The following is a 12,553-nucleotide window of genomic DNA, read 5'->3' on the forward strand; positions in this document are numbered from 1 at the left end:
CAATGGACAGGTCTTGCTTGAAACACCTTCCCCTAAAGAAGTTACAAGTCAAATTTATTTCAAAAAAAATTTAAATTTTTTTTAATTTAAAAAATTTAAAAAAAAAAATTACAAGTCTGGGGAGAGACTACCCACCAAGAGCTGCCCAGTTAGGAATTTATGATCAGATCACCCTGTGAGATTATTTTCCATAGAACTCCCTTTTCCTTCATACCCATATTCTTACCTGTATTATCTTTCTCTTCTGAAAGAGGTAATGTGGGAAAAAAGGATCTTTCATAGTCTAATTTCTCATTTCATTTTTTTACGTGGATAGATAGCAGTTTGATTTTTGTTTTTATAGACTCTTAAAATATGCCATCTAGGTACAGCAGTAATAATTAAAAAAACAACATTTCTCTCTAATTGGTGAGAATTCCATAATATATTACAAATAAGGAGACTAGTAGATTTCAAAGACTACTGACTTGATTTGAAATTAAGCAAATGTAGGGTTATTTAAAGTATAAATTGAGTCAATAGTGAAGGGATTTTTTGGTGCAAGTAAAGTGATTTTAAAATTTTCACTCATTCTGCTAATGTATAGTATATAGTTTTCATATATAATTTAGACTCAAAAGTACCATTCTAAATCTAGACTTATATCTATTTTATCTCAAAATAAGAAAACAAGAAGGGAAATTTATGGTGGGTAAAGATATATACACATACACACATAGGAATAAAAACTTAGAACATTAAACAATATAATTTACATCATATTTTCAATCACAACCTAAGTATTGTTGCAATAATAAAAATAACATAATTAGGGAATGAGACCACATTGATAATAGATTTAATATTCCTATTGTAGTAGCTAAGCTTAAATCTTCTTATTTTTAAAAAGTACTTAACAAATTGTCTTAGAAAGCAAAATTGCTGAATTAGCTTTCATAGTTTATATGTCATAAAGAAATAATTTATCTGCAACAAACAAGTGCTTGCGAGAACGTGGAGAAAAGGGACCTTTCACGTACTGTTGGTAGGAATGCAGACTGGTGCAGCCACTGTGGACAACAGTGCAACATGAAAAATAGAACTGCCTTATGACCCAGCAATTCCACTTCTGGGAATATATATGAAGAAACCTGAAACACTAGAATGAGAGAATATATGTACTCCTGTGCTCATTGCAGTGTTATTTACAATAGGCAAGGTTTGGAAGCACCCCGAGTGCCTGTCTGTAAATGAATGGATAAAAAAGTGGTGGTGCAAAAAAAAAAGAAAAGAAAAGAAAATATATATAATGGAATATTACTCAGCCATAAAAAGGAATGAAAAACTAACCATTTGCAACAGCATGGATGGACCTAGAGGGTATTATGCTAGGTAAAATAAGTCAAACAAAGGAAAACAAATACCATATGATCTCACTTACATGTGGAATCTAAAAACCAAAATAAATAAACAGAATAGAAACAGACTCATAGGTACAGAGAACTGACTGGAGATTGCCAGAGGGGAGTAGACTTGGGGGGAGCTGGGTGATAAAAGGTGGCGGGATTGGGAATTACAGATTGGTCATTGCAAGATAGTTGTGGGGACGTAGAGGACAGTGTAGGGAATGCAGTCAGTCCTGTAATAACAGGTATGGTGCCAGGTAGGTACTTGGAACATCAGGGGGTCACTTTGTAAGTATATGATTGTTTAACTGCTGCTGTGCGGTACACCTGGCACTAATATAAAGTGCCATTGAATGTAAACTGTAATTGAAAAATAAAATTGAAAAAATAATAATTTATCTGTTTTTCAGTGCCAAAAACCTGATCAGCATTTCACACCTTATTTGACTCCTGATTTGCCAAAACGACTACACTTTGCCAAAAATGTCAGAATTGACAAAGCTCATCTTTTGATGGATCGACAGTGGCTGGCTGTGAGGTCTGTGTGCCTTTTCCTTATAATACTTTTAGCAGCCATCTTTTATTATAAATTTACTTGACCTTTCTCTGCTATTATGATCACGTGAATTTTTTTGAGCATGATATTTTCTTGACTTTTTATATGCTACCCAGCACTTCTGTGTTTGAAGCGAGTGTTACTGGATTGCTGATTTTAGCTTCCTAGTCTCCATGATGCAGCTGAGAGTGAGGAAGGATGCTGAGATGGTTCGTTGACTCTCCCAGACACTGTCAGTACCAGCTCATTCTTATCCAAACAGCTGTGGCCTCCTTCGGGCAGCAGACAGGATATAAAAATGTATCAGTTGTATTCCAGGCTGGCTCTTTAAGATCCTTGTCAGCTTTGTGGTTTTCACAACAGAGCACATTTGAGGCTGTAAGGCCAAGCCAACCAAGTGGTTGTCACTTTTTTTTCCTAGCTATAGTTGTAATTCATGTTGATCATGGGGCCTTTGCAATACATGAGCGTGTGGAAGAGAAATAAAAATGACTCTGCATCACTGCATCCCCAAATAACCAATTAACTCATTGATTTAACAAGACTTTATTGATGCTTGCTGTGTGTCAGACCCTGTTCCCAGCATTTGAAATGCAGAAGACTGATCATCATCCAGTAGACAAAATTTGCTTGTTTTTTAGAAGTTTAATGTTTCCCACTTTAAAATTTTATTGAAGTATTTTCCCCATGTGTGTGAGTGGATATAAATAGAATGAGGATTACATGATGTTTTCTGGCCTATCTTATTTCTCTGCTACATAAAGCCAGGGAAATACATAAGACAGTGGGAATACAGTGGCTGAAAGGCATGTTTAACAAAGGAAGAGGAGATGAAGGTAGACGAAGGAATTGGGCTCTAATATAAGTGTGCAAGGCGAGGAACTGGAGATTCGGCCATGCCTATTTCATAAGGTACTGGGAAAGCAAGCAGGTACATTGCTAGGCCACAGATTGTGCAGTTTCACATCTGGTCACTAGATGGCACTGGCCTCTCTTCTTGAGATTGCAGTTGCCTGACCTTTTTGCGCATCATTAGGGTATACCACGGCTCAGAACAACATTCTCTAAAAGAAGGTTAAATTGTGTGAACAACATTAAGCTTTACTAATATTAAACAAGTAGGATTGTTAGTAGTGTATGTATGTAATATATAAATAAATACATGTCCAAATGTGGGTAAGTTCTCCAAATAGTTATTGTTAGGAGTATGAGATCAAAGTTAGGAGGCCACTGGTACAAATGAGAACGTGCCCATCACCCCACAGCATGACCTGCGGGTTACAGAAGGAGAGTCCAGCCACCAGAATGCCTCTGGGTTGCCCGCATTAATACACAGTCTCAAATTATGCGCTTTGTACATTTAATAGCTAGCAGTGAGATGTTAAAAAAGCAGCCAGAGTTCAACACCTGGCCCTGCACCTAGCTTGCTGTGAGAAATAGGACTAATTACTGTCCCAGGGCTTCATTTTTCTCATCTGTAATGCAAGATGAGCCTGGTTTTATTATTCTCTTGCTATTAACATACAAGGTAACCTAGCTTACATCGTAGAAAGGTTGAGTACAGCCCTAAGCAGAACAACGAAGGAGTCTCATGTGAAGAAGTCCTTGGGTCAGTCTGTGTCCAACTCTTCACTCCTGAGTCTCAGGCTACTTATTTTCTAAGTTGAAGCATGCTGTCTTTAGTTACAGTGTTCAATACTTGATAGCTAGATTAGATTCCCACTTTCAAAGTCATTGCAAATTTCATCATTTTAGTGTAATCTATTTTCTTCTTCTTCATCATCCTTCTTTTGCCCCTAATGTGTTAGATTTTATTGTTTTGGTGAAACCCAATTACTTTTAACACTATAGTTGAAGTGTTGTTAAAGTGCCCATTCAGACATACATGAATAGCAACTTTTAATTTTATTGGAAATAAGCTTTATGCTCATTAGAAGCTGACAAATACATCCCAGGAACCTTTCTAAGAAATGGAAATAGACACAGTTCCCACCTTAAAGATCTTAGCCCAGGTGGGGAGGGAGGCAGCAGCTGCCATCAGATGTAACAACTGCGCACTAGGATCAAGCACAAGGCACAGGTATGGTCAGAGAATTTCAGAGAATTCTTCCTGGTAAGCACGATTCCTGTGGATTTGAAGATGCAGGATCAGTTAGGCTAAACGCTACTGCACACAGCAGATCCACCCTGTGTAGCTGTGCAGTCTGTTCCTGGTAAAGAGCCCTCAGCCAAGAACGTGAGTGGGAGCCAAAAGGTAACCCTCTCTCAGCTCACCAAGCCCTGACATCAGTTGCACTTGCAGGAGAAGAGGAAGTATTTCTTTTTGCTGGGAGGCATCCTCTGCTTGCCAAGACTTGAGTGCCGCCAGGTTGTGTCTTCTCAGAGGTGCTGCTTTCTCTAAATGCTCCTCCCAGAGCAGTAGGGCACCTTTTGACAGCCAGGAGCAGCCCTGGGACAAGAAATGGCAGAAAGAGTTAGGTTTCTTGGCAGAACAACTAGATCCCAGCAATTGCCAAGTGGTCCTCTATTGCTAGAGCACTGGGTGAATGAAGCTGCCTTCTGCATGGAAGACCTTCTCTGTCAAGACTAAGGATTGTGACTTTGATCCAGAGTAAAGGAAGAGACCACTGGGAAATACAAGGGGGCTGGAGGCAGATACAGTGGGATTTGCATTTCAGAGAGCTCACCCTAGCTCCCATATGGAGGAGGAAGGTCAAGTGAGTGGCAGGGAGGCCAGTTAGGAAGATGTGGAGGGATCCATCCCTCAGGGTTATAATAGCCCCAAGGGCGGCTGTGGAGCAGTGGGGGGATGATGGTAAGACTAGTCAGGTAGCACACTGCCAGGAAAGGAACTGTAGTGAACTCATAACTTAGATTTTTCAGGGTAGCACTGGTTCATCATGTTCTGTTCCACATTTGTATTCATTAAAACACAAATTCCATTTCCAGGAGTGATAGTGTTGAATAGGATTAGAGGTGTGTGTATATGAGTGTGTGTTTGTGTGCGTGTGTTTTATAGTAAGATTCTGAAGTTATGAGTCAGATAACCAATGAGCTAATTAGTTCAGATCAGAGGTAATGAGGATCCAGGTTAGAATGGTGGCAGTAGAAGAGCCAACCAAGGGAAAATGTGCAAGACACTACAGAGCAAGGTAGGAGTTGGCATCTGATGGGGAATGTGGAAAGCAGTCTTGTTCATCTCTCATTTGTGTCATTGCCCAGCTGGGGCAGAGAGACCCGGCCCTGATCTCGACTTTATTAATTAGACATGAAGAACATTTAAAAAAATTGTTCCAAAGATTTCATATAGTACTTGGAAGTTGAGCTAAATTACGACAGATAAAATCAACTCATCTTTTCCAAATGACAGCTTCCATTTTTCCATATGTAATTTCCAGAGCCAAATTAATAGTTGGAAACATAAGCAGAATGATTTAGAAGAACAAGTTTCTAAAGTTTTCACTTGCAATGGGAATTAGAGCTTTTTCAAACAATATTTTTTATCTTTTGGTTCCAAATAAAGATTTGTAATATTTACTAAACTTTTTTCATTAAGTTGGGTTAGGAGTAATATTTTTAAAAAACACAGATTTTTCTGAAAATAGAAAGATAAATAAAAATCACTTTTAGAAAATTTTACCAATGAATGGCTCAAAAGACCTTTTTTGGTCATTACTCTTAGTATTTTTTTTTTAATTTTTTGTTGTTCAGTTACAGTTGTCCTGCCTTTCTCCCCATTGCTCACCCCTACCCTGCCCCCCCACTCTCACCATCAATCCCCCCTTCTCCTTGCCCATGAGTCCTCTATTTGTGTTCCTTTTCTTACCCCCTTCTCCTCTTTACCCCTATTATCCCCGTTTCCCCTCCCCTCTGGTCACTGTCAATTTGTTCTTTATTACCAAGTCTCTGGTTCTACTTTGGTCATTTGTTTGTTTTGTTAATTAGGTTCCACTTATAGGTAAGATCATATGGTATTTGTCTTTCATCAACTGGCTTACTTCACTTAGCATAATACTTTCCAGTTTCACCCGTGCTGTGGTGAGGGGTAGGATAGGAGCTCCTTCTTTCTTTCTGCTATTTAGTATTTCCATCGTTTAAACGTACCACAGTTTTTTGACCCATTCATTTACTGATGAGCACTTAGACTGTTCCCAGCACTTGGCTATTGTAAATTGTGCTGCTATGAACATTGGGGTGCATAGGTTCTTTTGAATTGGTGATTCAGGGCTCTTAGGATATAGTTCCAGTAGTGGAATTGCTGGATTGAAAGGCAGTTCCATATTTAGTTTTTTGAGGAAATTCCATACTGTTTTCCACAGTGGCTGCACCAGTCTGCAATCCCACCAACAGTGCACTAGGGTTCCCTTTTCTCCACAACCTCGCCAACACTTGTCCTGCGCTCAGTTGAGCCTACAATTCTAAAAGGAATAGAAATAGTGTGTGCATGTGTGTTTGCCTTAGAGAATGGGATTTGGGGAGTGGAGAGGCAAGTGAGAGAAATCTTTTAAGAACAACCTTTAGAAACTTTAGAAATAAGAGTCTCTCTCTTGTTCTCTCTCTCACTCTCTCTCTCTCCCCTTTAGAGATCTAATTTGAACCAGTATAACATTGTTGCTTTAAAAAAATAATAAAGGTTCATTGATTGCTATTTTGTTTTCAGTACAAAAACCAACTATATATGAAATTACCAATACTACTCAATTCAAAGACTGAAATGTGAAAAGTAAGCAAAAAAAAATTAATTAAATTTGAAAAATCATTCAAGTTATACAGCAGCAGTCCATTTTCTTTTGGAAGAAAATCTGAAAAGTTAAAAATAAACTCTGAATTTACAGAATATGCTGGCTTGTCCTTTTCAAGTATTATAATTAACTTGCCTTGAGCTTTTTTATTTATATGTTTATATTATTTTTTAGACATCTCTGCCATAAAATAGAAAATCACTATTTTTCCAGATTAAAAAATTATTTCTAAAGCAAAGTAACGTACTAATCAAACTATTCTTAATAACACAGACATTAACATGTAAATGTGCAGGTAAGCATGAAGACACTCTTTTTTTTAATCTATGCCTTTGTTATTATCCTTTCGTCAATGTCTAAGAGTAAAAGTATTTTGACTTCTCTTTGTAGATCTTGGAATTCTCCTTCCTTCTCTTCTATCATTCTGCTTGTCCCTCTGGGCTTATGAATTTGAGTGTGAACATAACTAGATTTACGCTGTTGTTGACAGAACAATTTACTTATGTAAAAGCAGAAGCTACATAAAGACATAAAGATCCACTAAATCTCAGTTTGCAATAAGATCTCATATAAATAGATTGATCAGAGTATAATCATATTATTTCTTTATAGGAGTAAATCCAGTTCAAACTGTGGAGGAGGTGACCATGGTTTTGACAATAAGTTTAAGGCCATGGAGGTAACTTACTGCTTTTTTTTTTTTTAAACAAATATTAAGTGCCTGCTTCCTGATAGCCAATGTTCAGGACTTTTGACTACATCTGCCAACAAAACATAAAGACCCCTGCCCTCACGAAGCTTTCCTTCTAACAGGGGATATAGACAACTGGCACAAGAAAAGAATATATTATTTGGTGTGTTAGTGGACGAGTGCTTTGGAAATAAAACAAAGTAAAGCAGCGTAGGTGAAAATTGGGGTGTTTCAAGGTACCATGAGGTCAATAGGAAACTTTAAATAAGGTGGAGAGGATAAGATTTATTGAGCTGACATTTGAGCAGAGATTTTAAAAAGGTGAAAGAAACAAGCTTTTGGAAAGTCAGGGGACAAGTGTCCCAGGCAGAGGAAACAGCCAGTGCAAAGGCAGGAAGCAGGGAATGCGCCTAGGGTGTTGGGGCGAGAGCCTCCATAGACTCCTGACAAGCTGTGTGACTGTGGCTGCAGCCGACTGCCGGGGAAGAAGTGAGAGTGCGGCTGGACACATTCAGTTCAGAATATTCATTCATTAGACAGGTAAATGGGGACATTATATAGGCAATTAAAGAGAGAACCTGTCCAGAGCAGGACAACTGAATTTTAGGTATACACATTATTTAAAAGATATGTGATTAGATAAGATCCTCAGAGATTAAGTGTAGGTAGAGAGGAGGACCGAGAACTGAGCCCTCGGTGCCTTTACTTGAAGAGGTTGGGAGGAAAAGAGTTAAGGAAGAGCCAGTGAGGAAGGAAGAAAACCAGGAGCATGTGGTGTTCCAGAAGCCCAGGAAAAAGCCTATTTGGAGAAGTCCATGAGTTAGTGCTGCCAGTATTCCCCCACGGGTAAAGCTTTGTGATGTTTGCAACCTGACTGTCGTATCCAGGTCCATTTGTAACACACACACACACCTCACACCACAAATAGAGCGTACCCACGCGCACACACACTCCTTTCCAGATGGAGGAAAATGCGTTAGGCGTTTTATGAATACACTGCCTCTTAACATGGTCATAATGAGTTATATGTCTTTGTAAATATTTAAAAAATCTCTGGAGATAGAGAGCTTTGCTATTAATTAGGGTACTATTTGATAAAGAAGTTAATTACTGCAAGAAAAACCTATGCCCCCAATTCTTTGCTGACTATTGTTTCTTTATGTTTGAATTGTTTCTTTATGTTTGGTACTTCTCTACAAGTTATTTGCAATCTAAAACAATTAGGTCTGTTAGAAATAATATAATTAAGTTAACATTAATTAATTAATAGAAGTAAAAATATTTAAGTATTTTTATCCTAAAAATTAAAAAGGAGAGATATTTGAGAAGTCAGTGGGTTAGTACAGGCTGTGCAAAAATTTTAATGCTCAGTAACTTCAACATTTTTGTCAAGTATTAACATATCCGAGAAAAGATAGGAAAGCAATACAAAAAAATATATATATATAATGGTATATGATGAATTCTAATTTATACTGTGCATATATTATAGAATCATGCTAACTTTGGCCGTCCAAAGTTGGTTGTATTCTCCTAGCCTGGTGACATCTGAGGAACTGCAGAGGCAGGTATATTTAGAAAAAGTAAATGCAGTATGGGTTATATTTGATTGGAATTGGTACAACATCACAGGTGAGATCGATGTAAAGGTCACTTTCAAATCTGAAAAGACATCCTTACAGAGGCCTAAATGCAAGTAGGAGAACTGTTACAGAAAGAAAACTGTGTCCCTTCCACTATCTGTCCTTGAGCTCAGATGGCATTTACTAATAGCCGGATTATCACCGCCTAGGCTATCTTTTTGGCACATGGACCCAGTTTTAAAGCGAAGACTGAAGTTGAGCCCTTTAACAATATTGAAGTCTATAACCTAATGTGTGGTAAGTATATTTACATGACTTCAACAGCAAATTGTGTATATAATTTAATATATTTTGAAATTGGTGCTGAGTTGAGTTCCAGAGGTAGAGGCTCCCACTGAGACAGAAAGTAAAAAAGATGAGGAAGAATTATTTATGATTCAGAATTATTCATTTATGAGAATAAATTTGTTTTTGTTTTTCTAGTAATGCTAAACATTAAATCTCAGGAGACCAGCTTTTCTATTAGTTAGATACTATATGAAAATTTAATTTAACAAAACTTAGATAAATGAAATTACACTTGCAACTTTTCAAAGCAGGAATAATACACCTAGAAACACAAGTATTCCCTCGTAATTACAGAGAGAGAGAAAGCTGGCATAAAAGAGTGGTAAGAAAGTCCTATTTGGACACTTGTTATTACTCTCAATAGTATAAACCTTAAATAATTAGAGGTTTAGGGTACCTAACCCACCGTTCTGCTCACATGCTTACCTGAGACTATTCTATTAACAAATTATTTATGTAGGCAAGGCAATGAGTGAGTTAGCTGTAGGAATTTACACATAAATATTGTCACAGTCGCCACTCTTAATCTTGCCCAGGCCTATGGTAATTGAATATGATTTAGAAACCAAAAAGTATCTATTTAAAAATAATGTGTTATTGCCTTAACAATTTAAATTTTTGGTTCCCAAGCTGATTTTTTTGGTCAGGGCTGCTGGCCCTTTGTAGGGAGGCTTAGAAGGAACCAGGTAGGCTTCCAGTTCTTGTTTGGTCATGCTCAGCAGGAGCCACTTACAAGGCGATGTTTGTAAAAACATTCGTGTATTTTGCTTTTATAGAAAAATATTAGAGAAAGTTCTAATATTAAGCAAACTTCACTAGTTTAATTTTTAAAAAGTACCTGTCTTTAGAGAATTTTCACATTAATTAAATATACTAGAAGTAAGATTATTTAACTCTTTAAAACTTATTTTACCAAAAGTACAGCTTTCTGTGCTAGAAAGTCATAACATGCTTAAGGAACAAAGTGATCATTTTAGCGATGATGCTCTTCTTTGGAGAAAGGGAGACAGTTCCCAAAAGTCCCCGCGAGTTCCTGCATCCCACCCACAGCAACAGGCACTAATGTCTAGAAAGACTGACAGAAGCTCTCGGGGAGCAGAGTCAGTGAACTGAGCGCCATATGCAGTTGGCGACTGCATCACTGCAGAACTTATTAAAGGAAGTGAATAGCGGGTGTTTCTTTTCTTCCATCTCCTACTCAGATGTTGTTGCCTTCCAATTTAAATCTACTTTGAACTTATGTTTTAAAACAGATCTTCTACACATTCAACCAGCACCAAACAATGGTACCCATGGTAGTTTAAACCATCTTCTGAAGGTGCCTTTTTATGAGCCATCCCATGCAAAGGAAGTGTCCAAGTTTTCTGTTTGTGGCTTTACTGTTCCGTTGCCCACAGATACTCTAGGTTGTTCATGCCCTCAGCTACAAAACGTGAGTAATAACTTATGTAACTATAAGAATGTAAGTGGTGAGCTAATCTATAAGCAAGGTAGCTGACAACCAGTTTTGTGTTCTAGCCTAGACATTTACTAAGTAAATGTTCATGGGTTCATCTGGAAATGAGAGATACATCATAAGATTAAGTATGTGAATTTGCTTTGTAAAGTGCTACTGGAAAGCACTATTTGGAAGTTGTTAATTCTTTTATGAACTAACTGTCTATAACCATTTAAAACAGTAGAATTTTGGAGCTCTCTTTGTTTTCCCTCATAAACCATCTCTCTTACAGCTGAAGAATCAGATGGCCGTGGATGGTTATTTAGAGCAGAAATAACTGGGATCTAGTGTCAGGCACAGTCACTAGGTTGGGTGCTGTGGAATCTACTCAGCAAAAAGCCCAGCATTCCTTAGGTAACAATGAAAGATCTCCCTCAGGGAATGCTTGGAGGCTGCCTGATAAATTTGGGAAGTCCATTGTAGTGGGTGGGGTAACTTGCTGAGCTCAGGGGCAAAGACAGTGAACTTTCTGCCAGGTGACTTTCTGCAAGGTGAGTTTCCAGTGTGAGGAGGGGCCCCCTAACTACAAGGAGTCAGGGCAGGAGCTCAAAGGGCAAGCCTGGAGCCTACCTGTGAGAATTACAGCACATGGATGGGGCTGGGATTTCAGAATGGAGTCAGAGCCCAGTTACCAGGAGTCTATGAAGCTCCAACTAATGTCAAGGGGCACTCGATGCCAAGTTCCAGATGTGGTCGTAGAGCTAAATAAACCACCTGCTCCTTCAGGAGGGAATTGTTCCTGATAGCCAGGAGTCAGCAAAGTCTTTACATTCTCTAATCCTCAGAATAACATCACACCACATAAATAAATACATAAATAACCAACAAAAAGAGGCTCCAAGGGAGAAAAGTCCAGTCAAGCTTCCCAATTAAAAGCAAACACACAGCAAAGATCAGAGTCAGAGTGTTGGTTTCCTACCACCTGTTCCAGATATCCTCACCGGAACTGCCATTTAAAATAATAATTATAAAACATTACAAAGTGGGTGCTTTAGTCCCCATTTTAAAGACAACGAGGGCTCAGAGAAGTGAGATAAACTGTCCAAGGTCACAGAAGCTTGTTCTTCCTAACCGTGAGGCCAGTTCTTCTCGGTCAAGAACGCCCTTTGCTATTCCAAGTGTGGTCCCAGGATCAGCACCTGCATCGCTTGCCGTCTGGTTAGAGACTGAGGATCTCAGGCACCCTGGGCTCAGGCTTGGTGAAGCATAATCTGTATTTTAGTAAGGCCCTCTAGTGAGCTGTATGCAGATTAAAGTTTGAGAAGCTTTGGGGTGTGGCCATCCCAGCGCAGTAGTGGATCCGAGCGGTGGTCAGGACGCTTTGCCCCTTGCTGGTTACATCACTGCAAACTCCCACGTGAAAGAACTCCAAGGAATGGCACTACGTTTCTGAGTGCTTGGTGGAACTGGAAGTTAAACTCAAGTTCGTGTGGCTTCTTTGCTCGATAGTAAAACATTCATGTGATTACTGCAGAAATAATCTTGATCACCTTTTAAAACATGTTATTGCCTTGGCTTACTTCCCCCCCTCTCCCACGTTATCCTACAGGATATCGCTGTAGAACGGGTGAATCAACTGCTAAATCTCACTCACGATGAAAGTAAGTCAATAGAATACATGTTACATCCTTGGTGTTTAGACCTAACAGAATACAATATTGTCTTTTGGGAATTCTTCAAAATAAGCTCAGAGGGCTTTTGCTCATAAAGACTTTATTGCCAATGTAAGGGAGAGAAACAAAGAAACCAA

The 12,553-nt window shown here is 38.5% G+C and overlaps 1 protein-coding gene across 1 annotated transcript in view; it reads left to right on the top strand.

The window, feature by feature from the left end:
- Window positions 1-12,553, top strand: part of ENPP3 (ectonucleotide pyrophosphatase/phosphodiesterase 3) — a 67,878-nt gene that overhangs the window by 35,860 nt on the left and 19,465 nt on the right. Inside the window, exons 15-19 of the mRNA XM_024551877.4 lie at window positions 1,796-1,923; window positions 7,296-7,362; window positions 9,167-9,254; window positions 10,559-10,737; window positions 12,353-12,404. Of these exons, the coding sequence (XP_024407645.2) occupies window positions 1,796-1,923; window positions 7,296-7,362; window positions 9,167-9,254; window positions 10,559-10,737; window positions 12,353-12,404 (514 nt within the window). The remainder of the gene's footprint in view (window positions 1-1,795; window positions 1,924-7,295; window positions 7,363-9,166; window positions 9,255-10,558; window positions 10,738-12,352; window positions 12,405-12,553) is intronic.

The sequence above is a fragment of the Desmodus rotundus genome, chromosome 11 (genome assembly GCF_022682495.2).
Source record: "Desmodus rotundus isolate HL8 chromosome 11, HLdesRot8A.1, whole genome shotgun sequence".
Classification (NCBI taxonomy): Eukaryota; Metazoa; Chordata; class Mammalia; order Chiroptera; family Phyllostomidae; genus Desmodus; species Desmodus rotundus.